The sequence below is a fragment of the Lithobates pipiens genome, unplaced genomic scaffold (assembly GCF_037356315.1).
Source record: "Lithobates pipiens isolate NorthernLeopardFrog02 unplaced genomic scaffold, aLitPip1_a1.2 Scaffold_13, whole genome shotgun sequence".
NCBI classification, from domain to species: domain Eukaryota; kingdom Metazoa; phylum Chordata; class Amphibia; order Anura; family Ranidae; genus Lithobates; species Lithobates pipiens.
The window spans coordinates 452,226,850-452,250,203 of NW_027507718.1; the positions used below are offsets into that span (position 1 = coordinate 452,226,850).

Sequence of the window (23,354 nt, forward strand, 5' to 3'; positions counted from 1 at the left end):
AAAGTTTTTTTTCTATGTTTTATTCGGTCAGATTAACATTTAATTTATGATCATTATTGCAGGAAGTGCTATATTTATGTACAAGAAATGTTTTCATTCTTTTCCCGTTTCCTAACCACTGAATAGACCTGATTGTAATATTCATACATCTGTAATATATTATGATTACTGTCTTTCACTTTTTGGATAAAATCTGAACTGCCAGCCTATTGGTCAAGCACTTGAAGAAACATAATTACTTAAGACTTCCTGCCCATGTTTGCATTGTGGAAAAGGAGTATTCAAAAGGCCTATTTTAGGAATTAATTACTTTTCAAATGAATTTTGAGTATTTTTTTTCAAATATGCATATTCTATATATGCCAAAATATAGAATGGAAACATAATGTGATTCACATGTGGAGGGTTTAATTTGGACATGATGGAATAAATACATTAATGTTTCATGTTTCCAGCTTTTATTTTATTTTGTTTAATTTAACACAGCAGTGATGATTTTTCAGATTTAATTCATTACGGTAGTAGGCAGTGATCGCCATATTTTTTGTAACACATATTCGTAAAATCTGACATGCAGTTGGGTCCTAAGAGACTGGCTGAGACTAATTTCCTCACTTTTTATATGAAGAGGGTTGTCTGCTTTCACAATTCTACAGTTCTACTCCTTAAAGCCCATTCGGATCTATAAAAGCAAAAAAAAAAAAAAAAAAAAAAAAAAAAAAAAATATATATATATATATATATATATATATATATATATATATATATATATATATATATATATATAATTTTTTTTTTTTTATATATATGTATGTATGTATAAATATACATACACATATATGTTTTGTTTTTATAGATCTGAAGGAGGGGCTTTAAGGAGTAGAACTGTATTTTATTTATTTTTTACTTGTGGTCAGGGTTTTTTCTCAAAGAATAGGTGCAGGTACTCCAACCTTCTAAGTCCGCCCGCTACCTACCTTCAAGCACTTCCCTTGGCTCAACCACCCACCCAGCTCCCAGTACTGCTCCTTTTAGAGAATACAGAACCAAGTATCATGTTGTGGTGCTCAGTAATTTGTATGGAATGTGTTAATGATAACAAAAAAAGTAGTAAAATAGATCTCCTGCAGCCGGCACCAGTAGACCATCCTGTAGCAACAATAGATCCACCCAACAAATTGCACACCCCACAACAATAAACCCCCACCAGCAACACTAGATCTCCCAGCAGCCAGCATCATTAGAACTTCCAGCAACAGTAGACACCTCCCTCAACAGAAGATCCTCCTCATCAACCAAAAACCCCCAGAAACATAAGACCTCCAGCAGCAATAGATTCCCCTGCAACATTAGATCCCTTCAGTGACAATCAATCTCACAACAGTCAGCATCGATGGACCCTCCAACATGCCCCATCCCAGCAACCCTTGCCATTACATGCATTTCGTGCTGGAGGTGCCGGAACGGCGTTCCCCCACGTTCCAGCTGAAAAGAAGCCCTGCTTGTGATTTTTATGTCAGTGGTAAAATTTGTGAAAGGGGGGAATTGGCTTTAGATAACTACTTTTAAGAACGCAGGATTTCTGGATGGGGGTAAGGTAGATTCAAAGATGTGCTCCTCATTTAGAACTTAATTTTCAGGCACACTTCCTCTCTTGGTATGCCACTCTACAGCAAACCATTTGTAAAATAAATACTGCTATGGGATAGACAACTAGTTGGTGCAGCAGCACACAGCAGATAGAGATGTTCCAGGACATGAAGATCTCTGGATCAAGGGCAAGGAGATAAATGTAATGCATATTATATTTGCATCACTTTGATCCACAGATCTTGCATTCCTGTAGTGCTTCTTTAAGCCCCTGTACACACGGTCGGAGATTTCCACAACCAAATCCGTCAGATTTTGCCCGTCGGATTTTGTCCGTCGGATCTTGTCCGAAACTGTTGAATACACACGGTCGGACAAAGTTGGTGAAAAAATACGATCTTTCAGAACGTGATGACGTAATTTCGTTATGATGGGACTACATTCAGGCTAGTAGCCAATAGCTTTGATGTAGTAATTTGATCTGAGCATGCGTGGCACTTGGTCCGATCAAAATTCTCTACACATGATTGGAGTATGTCCAATCCGCCCAGTTGGTCGGGAAATATTTCCAACATGTTGGAAAATTGGGTCCGACGGATATTCCGACGGAATCAGTCCGATGCATACCACACACAGTCGAATTATCCGACGACACGGTCCCGATAGGACACATTCCGACGGATTCTCCGACCGTGTGTACAAGGGCTAAGACAGATCTAAACTTGTACTTCTCCAAGTCCCTTCGGTCCTGCTGTGATATATAAACTTCCTGGAGAAGCTCACTGAAGCTTCTAGGATGTCTGCATAGGTAGGTCCTTCACCATGTACTTCTGACAAGAGAGGCTCCTGTTTGGGCACCATTTACACTTTAGCATTTTTTTTAGGCTAGATTCACACCATTGCATTTCTGGTTTTCTGTGTTCTTAACATGTTTTCCAATGCGTGTAGATGCATACATATTGACACCAGTTTTGAATGTGTTTTCATGTTGGCCAACAAAAAAGATATTTATGCCTGGACATCATTCATTGTCAACTTTGGGAGCTGCTTCGGCATATACCTAGGATTCTTTGTCCTGGGTATATGTGCACATAGAAGCAATCGTAGCGTTTATCTGCTTTTGCTGCAATTTGTTCAGCAGTGACAGCAACTGTAGCTGGTTTTCGTAAAGAGGAGGAAATGGAGAATATAAAGGAGTTCATTCACTCAATGATCGCAAATCGCTGCAAACTTCCCTGATTACTTGTTATCAGGAGCTGAAAAGCATACAAAAGACATCAAACATGCATTTTCGTGCATTCCCATTTTCTTGGGCCCACCGACTTAAGACGTGATGACAAAACACGTATGGGCATAACTATGCAGCTGTCCTGTGTCTGTAGGCTATCGCAAATTTTCCCGGGACTCGCCACCACTGCCTGTTAAGCATTCTCAGCGGGGGAGTGGTGAGATTTAACTTGGCGTTGCTGGACACATTTGATACATTTTACAGAGAGTCAAGTGTTTACATTGTAAGCAGCATTTTAACTGTGTGTGGAGTGTGATTGATTTATTAAATGGATTACACTATGGATCTTCCTGTCTGTTTTCTGCATGACCGTTTTATGAGATCCTGGTAAAGTGAACTGTTCGCTGAGGAATATTTCTGATGAACGCTATCTTTTATCCATTCTTTGGCAACCTGTTGGAGCAATATAAGTGGTGATTTGTGAAGCACTTGAGATTAACCCTTGATGGGGTAAGTGCACACCTGAAGGGGGATGCACAGAGCACGAGGTGCCTTCTGCCTGTTTGGTGTTATGCAGACTTGTTGAAAGGATTTCCTATATAACCAGGGGACTTCTGAGCACTTCTCGCACTTTATGAATCACGGCTTTGGGGACTTTTATGAACTCTGTTTTTTTGCTCTATTTTTATACGTTTTTTGTAATGTGTATGAAATTTTATCACACAGATCTTTGAACTAATTAGTTAATTACTAGCGCTGTTAATATAGTAATGGTGTTTATGCCTATGGTCTAAATATTATTGCTATATATATTTGCATATTTGGTCGTAACATGACAAAATGTGGAAAATTTCAAGGGGGTAGGAATACTTTTTCAAGGCACTGTATATATTAATATTCTGGCCTGAATGGGGGATGCACTTTTAGTTTAAATTTAATTTTCTTTTCAGTTTCAAGGGAATATAAAGGGAATATAAAGTCTTTGTTTCTATTTTTTTACATGCAAAAAGAGAATAAAATGTATACGTGTTGGCTTCCATTAAGTCATTACTGTACAGGCTCTGCTTCCCACCTTACAGTGCTAGATGACTGTCCTGATTTAGGCCTCTTTCACACTTTTGTGACTTGTCCTGCGACTTGGGACTGCAACATTGCATGACAAATCGTATCCCATGATTTCCAATGAGCACTATTCATATCTGTGCGACTTCAAGTCGCAGCAAGTTCAAAGTAGTCCCTGGCACCACTTTGGTCCGACTTTGATGCTACTTGAGGTCAAAAGACACGCAAATTTTAGGTTGCACAAGTGTGAAAGGGGCCTTACTGTTCCTTCTAATGAGTCCCAAATTCAGCGACTCACTCAAAACAATACGGGGTCTATTTGTAAATGTTTTCAAACAAGATTTAAACAACCTTTTCTTTAGACGCGCACATTTTTCTAATTGAATTCAGTCGCAAAAATGTGTGAATCTTGAAAGCATAAACTAATTAGGTGACTAAATAGTCATTGTTGTGTATGTGTGTGTGTGTGTGTGTATATATATGTATGTGTATGTATATATATATATATATATATATATATATATATATATATATATATATATATATATATATATATATATATATATATATATATATATATATATATATAAATATATTTTCCATTTAAACAGTTTGTGGAAGGGAAGATAAACCTTGGCTGTCCCCCTATAAAAAACAATCCACAACTTTTCCCGGTTTGGTAACCAAGAGTACCAGAGAATGGCATATCAGTAGGACCATAGTTGAAATTTTGAAAACTGCTCTGATCTATAAATTCTATATTACCATGAGTGTAGCATAAAAAAAAAAAAATCAAGAAAAACATTTGGCACAATATTGTGGGTACCATAAACACACACACATGTTGGCTGAGAAGTCTCAGAGCCTGTGAATAGTTTATATTTACGGTATATACAAATATAAAGTATTAAACACGTCACCATGTTTCTAGGTAAATATATTTCTAAGAGTCCATTCACACAGGGGTAACACGACTTTCAGCGCAACTTTGGGAGGCAACTTGGACTTGAGTATGAATCACAGCGTGACTTGGGGTGACTTACAACACGACTTCAAGTCGCCCCCAGGCCAGGTGACTTTGGCTGTGGCCAATCGCAGAATAATCCGCTCTCAAGGGGGAACTCCATGCCTTTTTTTTATTAAAAAAAAAAAAAAAAACGGCATGGGTTCCCCTCCAAGAGCATACCAGGCCCTTAGGCCTGGTATGGATTTTTAAGGTAAACCCCCCCCCCATGCCGAAAAAACAGCATGGGGGTCCCCACAAAGTGAAGGTTCCGGATATTTCAAATGTGCAGTTCTTTCATGACAACCCAAGAATTTACAGGAACTGGAGGCTTTTTTCCAAGAGGAATCGGCAGCTTTACCATCTGAGAAGATAAAGAGCCTCATCCACAAATACCACAAAAGACTTCAAGCTGTCATTGATGATGTTAAAGGGGGCAATACACGGTATTAAGAACTGGGATATGTAAACTTCTTATCAGGGTCATTTGGATAGTTTCTGTTGCCATTATGATTTAAAAAGAGTAAACACCGTTGATGGATAATAAATGGCTTCAACCAAACACTAACCATGAGTGAAAAAAGTTTGTGTTATCATGTACTCTGAAAAATGGCCTAGAAATCATAAATTGTAAATGTGTGTGTGTGTATATGTATGTGTGTGTGTATATGTGTATATATATATATATATATATATATATATATATATATATATATATATATATATATATATATATATATATATATATATATATATATATATATATATATATAAATAAATAATAAAAACCTTTTTAGCACTGCTGCAAAGAGCTAAGAGTAGCTGTTTTTGAAGCAGCTCTGTTTTCGAGATGCAAAACTAGAGTTTTACTTAAATATCTGTTCTTGGTAATGATAGTGTTATTCAGCAGTCATGTTATCTTTGTTGAAATAATTATCTTACTCTAAGCATACTTTTTTTTTTTTTTTTCCCCAGTGCCACCTACAGATAACCTTAGTTAATCCCGATAGTGTAGCACAATATTAATATTTGTCATAGGATCTAAACATGTCTGTCATTAGTTTTTGTCTCACAGGTAAACATTGTACTAACAGTCATTAATACATTACATGTGCTAATTGTTAGATGAGTTGCATATCCTGGGAATTTTGTATTTCAGAATAAATAACATTGTAATGTCTCCTTATCTCAGGGAGTTTTGTTGGTATATGATATCACCAACTACCAAAGTTTTGAGAACTTAGAAGATTGGTTTTCCATGGTGAAGAAGGCGAACGAAGAGTCAGAAACACAGCCGTTTGTAGCGCTGATAGGCAACAAAAGTAAGTTTAAAAAATCTTAGTAATAATGGTCCACTCGGTTCAAACCTGGATATTTACGATGGGAGGCGCAAATGAAGGTGTTGGAGATGTGGAAGAAAGTCCACAGCATCACCCTGTGTAACCAACCAGCAATTCAAATATCTGTGAAAACTATAAGTCTCACCTGTGGCACAATTGCCTTATACAGTGCTGTGAAAAAGTATTTGCCCCCCTTCCTGATTTTTTTATTTTGTTATTTGCATATTTGTCCCAACGAAAGGGGAAAGTGGGGGGGATCTTAGTCCGAAGTGGGAGCGGGTACCTGTCAAAACCAGTGCCAAAAAAATAAATAAAATAAAAAGTGCCAAATGTGGCTGTGGAGAGGGTGAGGGTGCAAACTAGTGAAGTTTCCCCTTAAGGGTGGAACTCTGCTTTAAATGATTCAGATCATCAAACAAATTTGGATGCCATTTTTGCCCAGTCTCTTATCGTTGATTCATGAACACTGACCTTAATTGAAGCAAGTGAGGCCTGCAGTTCTTTAGCTGTTGTTCAGGGTACTTTCATGACATCCTGAATGAGTCGTTGTGCTCTTAGAGTAATTTTGGTTGGCCAGCCACTCCTGGGAAGTTTCATTACTGTTCTATGTTTTCTCCTATTAGTGGATAATGGCTCTCGCAATGGTTTGCTGGAGTCCCAGAGCCTTAGAAATGGCTTTGTAACCCTTTCTAGACTGATATATGTCCGTTACTGTTTCTCATCTGTTTCTGAATTTCTTTAGACTGCGCATGATGTGTTGCTTCTTGAGATCTTTCAGCGTGCTTCACTTTGTCAGACAGCTTCTATTTAAGTGATATTTTTTTTTTTTTTTGATTCAACAGGTCTGGCAGTAAGTGAAATTCAGCTCAGCTTTCCAAAAAATGTGGTCAATCACAATTCATTCATGATTTAGCAAGATGGGGGGGGGGGGGGGTCGGGTGGCAATTACTTTTTCACATAGGGTCAGGCAGGTTTGAACAGCTTTTTTCCCTTAATAACTAAAATCATCATTTCAAAACTGAATTTTGTTTTTATTTGGGTCATGTTTGTGTAACATTAAAATTAATTTGATGATCTGAATCATTTAACTGTGACAAATATGCAAAAAATAGCAGAAAAGGGGCAAATACTTTTCACAGCACTGTGTTTTTTTTATTTTTTATTTTTTATTTTTTTGTGTATTTGAAGCACCTTGGCGCATGTAAAACTACTGTCACTCGTCTTGATATCACATTTGTGTTTGTACAACTATGCTTTGTGAGTTATTAAATATGTTTTTTGCACAAGCAAGCATTTTTACACTGCATGGCCTAGAATATACTGGTTAGTATGGAACTGCATACAGAAACCTATCTGCTCATACCTCCAATGCTCCAATACAGGCAGACAGTTAATAAATGACAGGAAGCTTGGTGAACTACCTAGAGTGGGCATAAGTGCTCTGGCAGTTCACGGAGTACTACAGGCCATCAGCTGCAAAGGCTGACAGTAGTTGTAGTTGTGGCTGTGCAGGTAGAGGGAGGGAGGGGGCAGATACTGAACATGTTACACCCTAAATATGGATGTAGCATTTAACATGTTCAGAAAGGTAAACTTATCATTTAAAGTACATTTACTGATGTATTATTGATTACAGAGCTCCATTTATGCATGTCTATTATATCTGCCTAGAGTTCAGCTTTAAACCAGATATTAATTATAATGTGATGGTCCAGGGGCTATTGAAATGTTGGAAAACTACATGGTGGATTTTTCCTAAGTCTTCAATACTAATTCCTTTCTTGTATGATATTATAGTATCTATGTTAGTTTTCAGAATAGTTTGTGTGTCCCGGGGGAGCCCCTTTGATCACAGGCCCAGAGTTTTTTTTTTTCTTCTTCAAGCTAGATTGACATTGGTGATATTTTCGGGCACTAATTCCATAGGCATACAATTGCATGTATGGGCAACTGGAATGAGCTGGTGTGAGATTGGTCTACACAGACAAGTTCTGCAGTCTTTTCGAACCATGGTGCCGTGAAACCCTAGGGTTTCTCTAGAGGTTGCTAGAGATTCCTTAATCAATTAGCAATTTATTCCTCCCTTTAAGACTATTCACTGACAGCTATGATCTGTAAGATTCTTCTCAATGACCACACATGTAAGAAGCATTCTTCCTGGTGACCATGGCCATCACTCTTATGTACAGTGTGCTGTAGATATACTCATTATTAGCAAGGGCTCCCCGAGACTTGAATTTTTTTCCAAGAGTTCCTCTGAGTAGAGCAAGGCTGATATAGGCCATAGGGGCTAATTTGCTTGTGTGGAAGCAATACCATTTGATTGCCCTCTGCAATAAAACTTGCACATACTGTACGAAGAGCTGTATTCATTAGTGATAGCTCTTTTACATTATCATCTAAACCTACTTGCTGGTAGATGCATATTAAAATGTAAAGCTAACAGTTGGTCCCTTATTACACAGACTGTGGATCCCAGTCTATCAACTTCTGCTGGTATTTTGAGTGAAAAAAGAAAAGTTTGATGAATTCTCATAAATTAGTTTAATCAGATTGTAAAATATTTTCTGCACGTTAAAGCTGAACTCCAGAAATATATTAAAAAAACAACTAATGATGCAGTTATGTATTTATTTAAAATCTGTATATTTTTAAGGGCTTGTTCACACTATACGTGCATGAAAACTTGCAGAGACATCAGTTTACATGTGTTTTCATGCGTGTTTCAGTCAGTTTTTATGCATGTTGACATCAGTTTTCATGTGCATCTTTTTTATGCACCCGCTGTCAGTGTCCTTTCGTCTGTCCCCCACCGTCCGTGTCATCCCCCCATCAGTGTCCTTTTATCTGCCCCCCACCATCAGTGTCGTCCTCCCATCAGTGTCCTTTTATCTGTCCCCTGCATTTTCTGAAGGTTAAAGCTGAACTCCAGGAATATATATATAAAAAAATAATAATAATGGAGTTATTTATTTAAAGCCAGTATATTACGGTATCTAAGGGCTCGTTCACACTGTACGTGCATGAAAACTGATGTGAAAACAACGCAGATTTCACTTGCATCAGTTTACATAAGTTTCATATCGGTTTCTATTTGTTTTAATATGCATTTCAGTCAGTTTTTATGTTGATATCCGTTTTCTTGTGCGTCTTTTTTATGCACAAAACTGCAATCACATACTGTCTCATCACCCCCTCATCAGGGACCCCCTCATTAGTGATCCCCACATCAGAGACTCCTCATCAAGTTCCCCTCACATCAGAAACTCCTCATCAGAGCCCCAACATGTGTTTACTCCTCATCAGAGAATCCTCATTAGGGACCCCCACTATCAGTCTCCCCCTCATCTGTCCCCACCATCAGTCTCCCCCTAATCTGTCTCCTGCCATCAATGTCCCCTACTGTCTGTATTCCTCAGTGACCCCCTCATCATTTCCCCACCATTTGCAACCCCTCATCTGTCCCTCACCATCATTTGTCATCTGTCCCCACTAGGGGTGCAACGGATCAAAAAACTCACGGATCGTTCCTCGGATCAGAGTTAGGGATCGGATCATTTTTCGGATCAGCAAATAATTTAATTTGCAAAAACCTGTGAAAATTCCACCACCATATAGTCCCCACTGTAATATCCACAATCTCCCCCACTGTAATATTGGCTGAGTATGGCTGGACATGGCTGGGTATCGCTAGAGTATTGCTAGAGTATTGGGGTACGGCAGAGTATTGGGGTACGGCAGAGTATTGGGGTACGGCAGAGTATTGCTAGAGTATTGGCAGGGTACTGCAGGGTATGGAGGGATGGCTGCTTCCATCTCAGGATCTCTCCCCTCCACTGTACAGGTTAGTACAGAGAGGGGAGAGAGGAACCGGCGTCATGACATGACGCCGGCTTGTTTACAAGTGATCGCTCCATCGGAGCGATCAGTGTAAACAGCCTGGGTGCAGAAAGATGGCCGCCGCTTCGGAGCTAGGCCGAAGCCGCGGCCTTTCCTAAGGCTGAGACCACGGAGCGTTCCGCAGATTGCGGCATGTGCCGATCCGAGCGAGTTGACCCGTTCGGATCACGGATCGGTGACGATCCGTTGCACCCCTAGTCCCCACCATTATTGACTGATCATCTGCAACCCACTCATCTGTCCCCCACCATCAGTGTTCCTCCCCATCAGTATCCTTTCATTGGGCCCCACCATTGGTGTTCCTTCATCTGTCCCCTGCCAGTGTTCTTTCATCTGTTCCCTGTCATCAGTGTGCCCCCCCCCCCCCCCCCCACATTAGCTCAGCGGGGAGATCGCTATACAAACGTCAGATTGTTAGTGCGTTATCTCCTCCCGAGCTCTTAGTTTTTTTTCTTTCAGCCCACTGGTTTGAATGAAAAAACAACTGATAGTGTGTACTAAGCTAAAGGGAAACATACCATAATAAAAATCTTAAAGAAATGATAACCTTCTAAAAAAAAAAAAAAAAAAAAAAAAAGTTCGGCTGGATTTAAGTTTTAAATATAATATGGGTGCGCAAGGATGGCTTTTAGCACATCATATGTTTGAAAAATGTCCACCTCTTAATCTTATTTTTGTGTTCTTAAGTAACATTACCTGCTTTGCCTGTTCACTCTCTACAATGATTCCTGAAGTGTCAAACCTACATTCTCAGCGGAGATATTATAAACAGATATTAACCCAGGATGTATGGGAGCTGCACTCTTGTTGATTTATAGCGCCTTTGATAGTCCAAGGGCCAGCGGTTATCTTCAGCCTCTAGTGAGGGTAGGAATTATCAGGCACCAGTGTACCCCGGATGGATGAATTATTTCAACCTAGAGATATTAAACAGAACCCTTCCACAGCTCCCTAATACGGACTAATAAGTCAACTTTTTAAACAGCCTTCCTGACAGATATGGGCAAGGAGGAGTGTGTGTCGACCCTAATTAAGAATGTTGACTCTATGTACGCTGTAGCTGTGATTAATTGTCCTAGTATGGCTATCTCTCGGAGAAAAGTGATGGGCTGTTACAGCGTGAAGTTTAAAGGTTACATGTTAATGTACTTTTTAACTGGTCTTCCTTGCTTTCAGCCATGATCTATGAGTGTTATAACACTCCTCTCAGAAAGCCATTTTTTATCAGTGGAATAGATTCTTTGTTATACTTTTTTCATTCCTGTAAATAAATGCCAGCCCACTTTTTTATCACTCTACTGATTCCCTTCGATTTCTCTTTTCATATATTTATCTAGGTGGCATTATCTTTTTCTTATACATGGCTGAATGTTTGAAAATGTATAGCTGATGATATGCAAAGTTAGGCGAAGACTTTAAAATTAAAGCTATGCTACCATTACAATAACCCCCACCATCCTCTAAATAGGCTCCGCTGCAATAAAAAAAAAAAAAAAAAAAAGCTAATTAACAAAAAAAAAAGTTTAGAAGCTCCAGATACATCTAAATCTGTTGTCATGTAATACGCTGGGTCCTGAGTTTCTTTTTTTTCTTTTTTTATTTGGACTGCAGAGTGGTACGGCCTTTCTTCTAGTGTACATGTTGCTTGAGGAATGTGGACACTTACCCTTAACTGTCCAGCAGCGGGGTCATCTCAGGCTCCAGAAGAGTGCAGCTGCATGATGAAGCCATGACCATTGCTGGTCTTCACTCTTAACCCTTGTACACTCGGTAGGACATTCCGACAACAAAATCCGTTGGATTTTGTCTGACGGATTTTGTCCGAAACTGGTGTTGCATACACATGGTCGGACAAAGTTGTCGGAAAATCTGATCGTTCGGAACGTAGTGACGTTATTTCCTTACGACAGGACTATGTTCAGGCAAGTAGCCAATAGCTTTGGTCTTGTAATTTGATCTGAGCATGCATTATGTGCACTCCTAATTCTCCACCATCTTATTAGGGCTAGTGCTGATTGACTAGAATTGCATATGAATTTTTTAGGTCCTTGAAGGGAGTCATGAGAAGAGTTTGGGGACTACCGTTGCTGACCTCTCCCTTTGAGAATGTGCGTTTGCTGGCTTTCATGCTGAATGTTTTTTTGAATCTTAGACCTGGAACTATAGAGATAGTGTCGCGATAAGGAGTACTGACACTTTTCTGAAACTCAGTTACCATATTCTTTTTTGCATCCCAAAGGTATTGAATCCAAACACAGCTATGGCACCTCTCATTTTTCTGACACTTTAAAAATTGTCAAAATGTCCTTATTGCTGCCCTCTATTAATGTTCAAGAGAAGTGCTTTCCAAATGTCTCCTTGTAAATTGGAGAACCGTTGTACTGCTCTACGTATGCATTGGCTACCAAATGGTGATTGAGATGCTTTTCAAAGAAGACGGAAGTCCATACATGTCATAGCTAAGGCTTCTGACCACCACTGGGGTCTGTCTTTACCTGCTTCCTGCAAGGTATGATAGTGACATGGCAGTGCACACCTGTGCAGCATTATGCCCAGTAATGTGCTTGTTCTGAAATGGCCATTGCATATGATAGTTAAGGCTCCAGTTCTGGTTGGGAGCCTCAGTTATAGGTAACAGCCAGACTTTAGCTAGCTGACTAGTTGTGTGCAATATATATGTAGTGGACACCGGTGCTAGGGATGAGCTTCGAGTTCGAGTCGAACTCAAGTTCGACTTGAACATTGCCTGTTCGGCGAACAGTGAACAATTTGGGGTGTTCGCGGCAAATTCAAAAAGCCGCGGAACACCCTGTGCAAGTCTATGGGAGAAATCTAAAGTTATAATTTTAAAGGTTATATGCAAGTTATTGTCCGAAAAAGTGTTTGGGGACCTGGGTCCTGCCCCAGGGGGCATGTATCGATGCAAAAAAAAAGTTTTAAAAATGGCAGTTTTTTCGGGAGCAGTGATTTTATTAATGCTTAAAGTGAAATGATAAAAGTGTAATATTCCTTTAAATTTCATACCTGGGGGTGTCCATAGTATGCCTGTAAAGGGGTGCATGTTTCCCGTGCTTAGAACTGTCCCTGCACAAAGTGTCATTTCTGCAGGAAAAAAAGTCATTTAAAATCACTCTCGGCTATAATGAATTGTCGGCTCCCCGTAATACAGAGAACAGTCATTGATGATAAAAAAATAAATAAAAATAAAAAGCGTGGGGTTCCCCCAAATTCAATTACCAGGACCTTCAGGTCTGGTATGGATATTAAGGGGAACCCTGCATCAAATTTGAAAAAAAAAATTACGTGGGGTTTCCCCTAAATATCCATACCAGACCCTTCAGGGCCGGTGGTTGTGGGGGTCTGCGGGCGGGGGGCTTATCAGAATCTGTAAGCCCCCTTTAACAAGGGCACCCCCAGATCCCGCCCCCCCCCCCCTGTTTGAAATGGTAAGGGGGTACAAAAGTACCCCTACCATTTCACAAAGTGTAAAAGAATGTTAAAAAAGACAAACACACTTTTGAAAAAGTCCTTTATTAAAAATAAAACAATTAAAAAAAGATTCCAGCGGTGGTAATCCACTCTTGCTATCCAGCGACGGATGATCATCTCTCCGGGGTCCAGCGAGGGCTGATCTGATCCAGCGATGGGTGATCTCTCCCTCCAGTCCAGCGCAGCGCAGTCCATCCATCCTCTGTCTCCACTGGCGGAGACACTGCTGGGATCCCGGCAGCCTTATATGAGGAGGACGGGGCCACCCGTCACCTGACCCCGCCCCACTCTGACGCAGGGGGGAAAGCCTGGCTTCCCCAATGACGTGTGGGTGACCCGCCCCCTCTGATGTAACGGAAACTTGCGTTACATCAGAGGGGGGCGGGTCAGGTGAAGGGTGGCCCCGCCCTCCTAAGAAATGTCAAGCTGCCGGGATCCCCGCAGTGTCTCTGCCAGTGGAGACGGAGGATGGACGGACTGCGCTACACTGGACTGGAGGGAGAGATCACCCGTCGCTGGATCAGATCAGCCATCGCTGGACCCAGGAGAGATGATCATCCGTCGTTGAATAGCAAGAGTGGATTACCACCGCTGGAATCTTTAAAAAAAATATATATATTTTTAATAAAGGACTTTTTCAAAAGTGTGTTTGTCTTTTTTAACATTCTTTTACACTTTCTTTGTGAAATGGTAGGGGTACCTTTGTACCCCCTTACCATTTCAAACAGGGGGGGCCGGCTAGGGTTGTGGGGATGAGGCCCTTGTCCTCATCAACAATGGGGACAAGGTGCTTTGAGGGGTCATAGACCCCCAAAGCATCCTCCCAATGTTGAGGGCATGTGGCCTGGTAAGGTTCAGGAGGTGGGATGCTCTCTCGTCCCCCCCTCTTTTCCTGCGGCCTGCCAGGTTGCGTGCTCGGATAAAGGGTCTGGTATGGATTTTTAGGGGGAATGCTACGAAATTTTAAAAAAAAATTTGGCATGGAGTTCCCCTTAAAATCCATACCAGACCTGAAGGGCCTGGTAATTGAATTTGGGGGAACCCCACGCTTTTTTTTTTTTTTTTAAATCAATGACTTTCAATGACTTCTCTGTATTATGGGGAGCCGACAATTCATTATAGCCACAGGTGATTTTAAATGACTTTTTTTCCTGCAGAAATGACACTTTGTGCAGGGACAGTTCTAAGCACAGAAAACATGCGCCCCTTTACAGGCATACTATAGACACCCCCCAGGTACGAAATTTAAAGGAATATTACACTTTTATTGCTTCACTTTTAGCATTATTAAAATCAGTGCTCCCGAAAAACGTCCATTTTTAAAACTTTTTTTTTGCATTGATACATGTCCCCTGGGGCAGGACCCAGGTCCCCAAACACTTTTTAGGACAATAACTTGCATATTAGCCTTTAAAATTGGCACTTTAGATTTTAAACGTTTGAGTCCCATAGACTTTAATAGGGTTCTAAAGTTCACACGAAGTTTAGGTCTGTTCTCAGGTTCTGGTGCGAACCGAACCGGGGGGTGTTCGGCTCATCCTTAACTGGCGCTGTGAGTGGGTTTGGATATGAAAGAAGGGGGTATCCGTGGCAAAACCCTGATGGGTAACAAGGAGAAGAGATCTTTTAGCTGAGTTTCTAGTTAAAACTGTTCGGTAATCCAGTGTAGTTTAAACCCATCCCTTCCACACTTTATATTTTACCATTTCTTTGCCAGATGCCCTGCACTTTAGAGACTGTATATCACAGTTCAATTTCACAACTTTCAGCCAATACCATGTGTGGCTGCTGGCTGTCATACCTGGCAGTCACTGCAGGCTTTGGTCCCCACCAAGGATCAGATACGAATTAGAGTGGTTCCCCATCTTTTTGATCACTATGTAAGTTGTAACATGGTGATCCCATACAAGCTTATTGCTTCATGCAAAAAATAATAGTTCCTACTTGTAGAGGCCACTGCAGCCTGTGGGGTGGCATTGTGTCTCTGTTTAATACTGAAATTGTCTGAAATAATTATATGATCAAATTTTTTCCACTTGTCAGACAATTATAAAAACAGTGCAGGTATTTATTGAAACAGCAGCATACAAAATAAAATTATTTCGCTGTATGTGTTTTAAAACAAAATTGTTCTGGGTATATAGGCTTCAATGACCTTTGTACGCAAAAGTGTTAAAGTAGAACTATAGCCAGAATTTGTTTTCATTTTTGGATAGAGTAAGGTAGGGTTATAACCCTTGTCAGATTTTTTTTTTTTGGCCATCTGTGTTCCATTGTGGAGATTTCCCTTCACTTCCTATCCATAGCCAAACAGGAAGTGGGAGGAAATCCCAGCAAATTAAGAGAATGCCCCGGGGTCACCAGAAATAGTGTCCCCATTGGAAGACTTCCCCTCTTTAACTTTTCTTGGGACAACCCAAAATTAGGGATTTTCTTTTACTTTCACTTTCAGTGATAATGGTAAACAGGACAAATGGAGAGGGTGAATTTCTCTAAGGCCTTGTACACACGCTCGGACATTCCGATGGACAATGTCCGATAGGAACATGTTGTCGGATAATCCGACAGTGTGTGGGCTCCATCGGACTGTTTCCGTCGGAGTATCAAATGGACCAAGTTTTCCAGCTGGGCTATAAAATTTTCCGACAACGTGATCCGATCGGACTTTGTCCGATTGTGTGTAGAGAATTCTGATTGGACAAAGTGCCACGCATGCTCAGATCAAATTCATAGACCAAAGCTATTGGCTACTAGCCTGAACGTAGTCCCGTCCTAACGAAATAACGTCATCACGTTAAGTACGATCAGATTTTCTGACAACTTTGTCCAACTGTGTGTATGCAACAGTTTTGGACAAAATCCGACGGATTTGGTTGTCGGAATGTCCGAACCGTGTGTACAAGGGCTAACGGAGGCACAGACCACAACAAAAACTGACGTTTAAATCTCACCATTCTATTCAAAAGCTAAAAAAATTTGCCTTTAGTTATAATTTAATCAAGTGTAGATGGGTGCCTCTTATTGTAAAATCTAATGGTTAAAGCAAAAATAAGAGAATTGTTTTTTTTATAAGTCTTCGTGGAAGGTTCAGGCTCTACCAGCCATCAGCTTGAGCCTTGTGTGTCAAAGACTTAAAATAATGAGTTCAGACCCTTGTCAGGCTCTGTATGCTTATCTTCACAGGTTTATTCTAAGATTTTAAGGCGGTATACAGTGACCCACTTTCCTCAAATGTCGCTTTAATAAAAATTCAAAATACCATGTAAAATATAATTGCTGTAGAAACTTGAATGTTCTTGTCCAATGTCATGGAGCTCTTCGGCTAGAAAAAGAAGTTGGCGCTTTATAGCATGAAAGTGGACAGAATGATTTTTATATTTTAATACAGGATGTTTGGAAAATATCTCCATCCTGTAAAAGGTGGCAGCAGAGTGTTAATTTGATCGCTGGCATCACGCTGAATTTAGGAACATAACAAAACACTACATTATGTATTCCATTTTAAACACAACATAAACATTCATTTCCATAAACCGCTAAAGAAACTTTGGCGCTTTCATTCATAGACTCAAACTAAAAGAAACGAATGAATTGAGAGCCATCATGTAACATGGAAAGGTAGAAAGTTGCCATTTTTAAAGGCTACATCTATGCAAACAGTTATATACATGCTGGAAACAAATATATAAGAATTGTGTTATGTTCCAGAAGATTTGTATATTAACAACACACTTTGGTGATCCACCCACTACTCTCGTCTAATAATCTGAAGCATGGCATTCTGGAGGGAATATATTCATAAATATATTTATATAAAGACACAACATTTTCATCATTGTCCTTTTTTTTTTTTTTTTTTTTCTTTTTTTTTCAGTATATTTTTTGTTGTTTTGTTTTATCGAAGAAAGAATTATGGCTGACCATAGAGGGAAAAGAAACAGATTTGCTGTAATGCCCCCAGTAGCATATACTTGTTTTTCCTTCATTTCCATTTTAATTTCATTACTGCCAGGTATAGATGAGCATCGCTCCCCATCATGTGTTGCTATTTGGAGGGGCAAATGAAAAAGGAAATATGTGCGTCTGGGGACGGTGACATTAAAGCTGAACTCTAGCCTTACCTTTAAGCTAGGTACACATTCTTTTTTTTTTTTGTGCAATCCTGTGGGTTGCACCTAAGAGACTGACCGCTCTGGTCGGAGCCGCTGTACTAACTACGCGAGGTTAGTCCAGCGATCTCCCCCGCTGTGCTGTTGTGTTCTTAAAGGGGGACACCTCCCTCCCGCCAGAACACTGATCAGCATTCTCTGCCATTGGCTGAGAGCACTGATCATGAGTCAGGCGGCTGCTGGTTTTCCAGCATGCACGTCCAACAGAAGCTTGCCAAACAGCCTGCTTCTGTCGGATAGACTGGCATGCACACGGGCAGAATGTCTGCATATTTTTTTTTTGTACTGGAAAATGTCATTGACATTCTGCCCATGTGTGCAGGGCATTAGTCTTGCACAATTGTACAGGCTCCTCTCTTGTAATGAAATAGTTTACTCATTTCATTGCTTATGTCTTCAATGGAGGACGGCCAACATCACCTAGACTTTTTCTCCCCAGCCTTACTGTCTGGCCTGACCTTTTCATTGTTTTAGGTTTTGGTGCTTTCAATCAGGAATTCTAAGCATCGCATGTGGGTGCATCGAAAACTAAGTTCATATTATAAATGTGGTACTTTTGAGGCACAATTTTGATAAAAAAAAAAAAAAATTTTTATTTAATTTCCTTAAAATTGAACAATATTAGTCCATATGACAACAAAACTATAGTAAAATACAATTGTAAAATAATCAATCCCAAATACTGCAGTAATTACACATGATAGTCTTTACAGCTCAACATGTTTCTTGGAAATGAGAAAAAAAAAAAAAAAATATATATATATATATATATATATATATATATATATATATATATATATATATATATATATATATATATATATATATATAATTTCATATTATTTTTTGGAATTGTTGGGACAAGATATAGAATAACAATGCCCCCCGACAAATGATAAGGTAAATAGTTCCTATGTTCCTTTAAAATCAATATAAAATGAATGGATGGCACTAAGATAGAATTTACAATAAACGAAAATTATCCAGAAGGGTTTCAAAATAAATAAATACATAAAATCATATTGGAGGTTGGAGGAGGAAGAGAAGGGGGAGAGGGCTCCCCTTGGGACCCCTGTGTTATATATGGTTGGACTAATGAGTGGAACTATCTGGGCACATATGTTTGCAGTCCCTGGGGAAAGTCACAGCATGATATGTGAAATTTTGCTATAAATTGATATGATTCCTAAAAGTTTGTCATTTTATCTAGATGGCATTAACAAAAATCTGTATCGTTATCTCCTGATGAAGAGGACTATGTCCATGAAACGCATTGAGCTGTAAAGATGATTGTATGCAATTACTGCAGTATTTGCGATAGTGTTTTACAATTGTATTTTACTATAGTCTGTTGCTATGTACTAATATTGTCCAATTTTAAGGGAGTGAAATAAAATGTTATTTTTTTACCAAAGAGCTGTGCCTCAAAAGTCCCACATTTATACTATTAATATAGTTTTGGTGCATCAAACTTAGAGATGTGGCATAGAAATTGACTTGCCTTTCTGTTCGGGTCACATGTGGGTGTTGCCTAGAGCAGTTTTCGCAGCCTGCCTAGGAACGCCTATTCCTCCACACGGACATCCTCCTTTTTAAAAGCATTTTGTAATTTTAAGATATGTAAGAAAAGACGAAAGGTTTCATTTAAAAATTGAGTTACTATGTTGATGAGGGGGCAGAACAAAGGAAGGCAAAATCTCAGCAGATGGAACTTGCATTGGCAAAGCACTACTTCGGTATATGCCAATATGCCCCCATGCTAAGCGTCTGGAACTAGTATCTGAAAGTTGATGTGGGCTGCTTTATCACTTTTGTCTGTAGAAGCCCAATAAGCTGGGCACACAAAAAAATGAAAAGTATGCCTAATTATTAGTCCCCATTTTGGGAGAAATATACTAAGCTGTTGATTTTCCTTTTCTTTAGTAGTGCAAATGTCTTAGTGTGTTCTTTTCCAATTTTAAGTTTCTGACAGAAGTTGGTAATTTATGAATGTGAAAATTAAACTCTAGAAATTTTCCAAAACAACGTAACAATCCATACCAGAATGCATCGCCCCGTTCATACCACTTCAAAGCAGCAGTCTTGTTTCTAGCCACATCTGGTTACCTCTGACGTCAAATTGAAATCCATTGAAATGTCTGCTGCCAGGCTCCTGTATCGGACTCCCCACACCTCATCTGCCACTTCACTAAGCAAATCCTTCAGCGGGTTTCCCACCATTTCATAAATCAAGTTCAGTCCAGCTCAACAAGAAAAAAAAAGCTCAATACTTGGAGTATACTTCAGCTCATAAAATGCAGCCACTCTAGCTGGTAAAAACTGCCAAAGTCTAGAATGAGTAAGAACAATCAGCAATACATCTTTTAATAGGGTTTAGTGCCGGTTCACATCGGGGCGGCTTCAAAGTCATCCGACTCTGAAGCTACTTCGCACAGTGTGACCTCAGCGCGGCTTGCAAACGACTTCTTTTAATAGAAGTCAATGCAAGCCGCTCCAAAGTCACCCCCAAGTAGTACAGGAACCTTTTCCTAAGTCGCTCCCATTAGAATGGTTCCATTGCACTGCATGGAGCATGACTTGTCAGGTGGCCCCATTGTGAACCGGCACTGAGAGTTCAAGTTTGACTCTTTCTAACCCTTAAAAGTCAGAGAGGACACACCAGCCTAATGCATTATCATAAGACCCTTTATTGTGAAAGAAATACAATCCAATGTACACTTAACCAATGTACCACTAAAAGACAGTTCTATTTGTGGGGGAAAAGGGACATCAATTTTATTTGGGTGCAGTGTTGCACGACCACGCAACTTAACCAGTTCGGCCCCGGACCATTTGGCTGGCCAAAGACTAGAGCACTTTTTGCGATTCGGCACTGCATTGCTTTAACAATTGTGCGGTCGTGTGACGTGGCTCCCAAACAAAATCAATGTCCTTTTTTTTCCCCACAAATACACACTTTTGGTGGTATTTGATCACCTCTGCGTTTTTTATTTTTTGCGCTCTAAACAAGAAAATAGCGTCAATTTTGAAAAAAAATACATAATTTTTGACTTTTTGCTATAATAAATATCCCCAAAAAAATATCTAAAAATGTATTTTCCTCCGTTTAGGCCGATTATGTATTCTACATATTTTTGGTTAAAAAAATCGCAATAAGCGTATATTGATTGGTTTGCGCAATAGTTTTATGGCATTTTTTATTAATATATATATATATATATATATTTTTTTTTTTACTAGTAATGGCGGCGATCAGCGATTTTTTTTTTATTTTTTATTTTTTTTTTTTTATTGTGTCTGCGACATTATGGCGGACACGTCGGACAATTTTGACACATTTTTGGGACCATTTGGCATTGTCAGTTCTCCCATCAGAGAACTGGAAACTGTGTGTTTACACACACAGATCCTGTTCTCAGTGTGCCCTGAGCGATTGCATCGGTTCGCATGTGCCCCCTAGTGACAGTCAATGGTACTGACGTACCATGACAGCAATTCGTGCAGCTGAGCCATGTTGCCGCAGTATGTGGCGGCTGGTTGGCATGCGGTTAAAGTAATGCAGTGGCGTATCGCAAAAAATGGCCTGGTCATGAAGGAGGGTAAAAGTGGAAACTTTAAAAAAAAAAAAAAATATTGACAGGTACGATTTTTATGGAATAAGAGACCCTATCGGTCTCCACTGTCATAAATGCTCCTTGCTGACTGAACATTAAAGCCTAGCTTCAACTTTGCCAGGGTAACACTGGCCCAAACACAAGCTATTTCCTTATACATGCAACCTCGTTCAGTACTGTATAAGCTGGCTCAGAAGAGCGCGGTACACAGACATACTGAGATTTCTGCCAGACGAGCAATGGCCTTGGCTAAACAGTTAAGACTTGCTGAGCCAAGGACCCCTATTCCATCCTGTCTTGGATAAAATTATATTTTCAAAAGACTCATTTTCCCTTTTATAAAATACCCTGGGATGTTCACTTTCCAAAATGTGACCATTTTATGGGTGTTTCCACTGTCCTGGTTTTCCAAGGCCTCTAAAAGCATGATGGGTGGTTAGGAAATTAGATGCATAATTTATGCTCGGCTAACAACTGAAGCTGCTCCTTGAATTTTGGGCCTCTCTATGTGACTAGGCTGTGAAAGAGTCTCATGTATTATCGCCATACTGGAGGAGTAGAAGAATGTGTATTTAGGTATAATTGTAAGTATACCTGTGATATATGTGAGGCCGCGTACACACGGGCGGACTGTTCGCCCAACTTTGTCCGCTGAACAGTGTTTCAGCGGACAGTCCGCCCGTGTGTGGGCTTTCAGCGGACAGTTTCAGCGGACAGTTTGACGGACAAAGTCTTTCGGAAATTCCGAAAAACTGTCCGCTGAAACTTGGTTTGAGCGAACAGTCCGCCCGTGTGTAGGCTACTTTCGAAATGAGCAAACTGTTCCCGCTCGGAAGGAAAGTCTGCTCATTTCGAGCGCGTGTGAAGGTAGGCGGGGCCCGCGACGGAGACGTCGCGGGCTCCGCCGCCTGGAATGGACTTAAAGGGGAACCCCAACGCCGAAAAAAATCGGCGTGGGGGTCCCCCCAAAGTCCACAACAGACCCTTGTCCGAGCACGCTACCCGGCCGGCCAGGAAAGGGGGGCGAGCGAGCGCGCCCCCCCTCCTGAGCCGTACCAGGCCGTGTGCCCTCAACATGGGGGGTGCCTTGGGGAAGGGGGGGCCGCGCGGCCCCCCCACCCCAAAGCACCTTGTCCCCATGTTGATGAGGACAAGGGCCTCTTCCCGACAACCCTGGCCGTTGGTTGTCGGGGTATGCTGGCGGGGGGCTTATCGGAATCCGGGAGCCCCCTTTAAGAAGGGGGCCCCCGGATACCGGCCCCCCATCCTATGTGAATGAGTATGGGGTACAATGTACCCCTACCCATTCACCTGTAAAATAAAAGTACCCAAAAAAAAACACAACACACGAGAAAAAATATTTTATTGCACAGCTCCGGGGGTCTTCCGTCTTCGGGGGTCTTCTCGCCGGACTCCTCCGCTATCTTCGTGTAGCTCTTTTGCTAGCGGAGGAGTCCGGCTTTCTTCCTCCCCGCCGCCGGCCTCTTCTCCCGACTTCGGGGGTCTTGTCCCCCTCTTCGGTTCTTCTGCCGGGCCACCGCGCCTTCTTGTAGCTCTTTTGCAGGCGGTGGCCCGGTCTTCTGGGTTCAATCATTTACTTTTTAATGATTTCTTTCTTCTATTTTCATCTGGTGATCGAGCTAGTAAGTCTGTTGTTTTTTCAAAAGAACAAGTTCTCCATCAAAATGTATCAGTTACAGATGGGACAAATCATTTAGTACTAGCAGGGATGCTTACCGTGTTTTAGCTTTTATTTATTTATGTAATGCCTTTATCTCAAAAGTAAAAAAAAAATGTTTGCTGTAACTGCCATTAAAGCAGGAGTCCGCCGGGAGTGCACGTTTTTTTTTTTTTTTAAAAGCCAGCAGCTACAAATACTGCAGCTGCTGACTTTTAAAATAGTGACACTTACCTGTCCAGCACGCCCGCGATGTCGGCACCGAAGCCGATCTCTCGATC

The 23,354-nt window shown here is 40.6% G+C and overlaps 1 protein-coding gene across 2 annotated transcripts in view; it reads left to right on the forward strand.

Moving 5' to 3' along the window:
* Positions 1-23,354, forward strand: part of RAB28 (RAB28, member RAS oncogene family) — a 177,329-nt gene that overhangs the window by 56,304 nt on the left and 97,671 nt on the right. For both annotated transcript variants that reach the window (XM_077477777.1, XM_077477776.1), the window contains exon 4: positions 6,076-6,205. In XM_077477777.1, the coding sequence (XP_077333903.1) occupies positions 6,076-6,205 (130 nt within the window). The remainder of the gene's footprint in view (positions 1-6,075; positions 6,206-23,354) is intronic.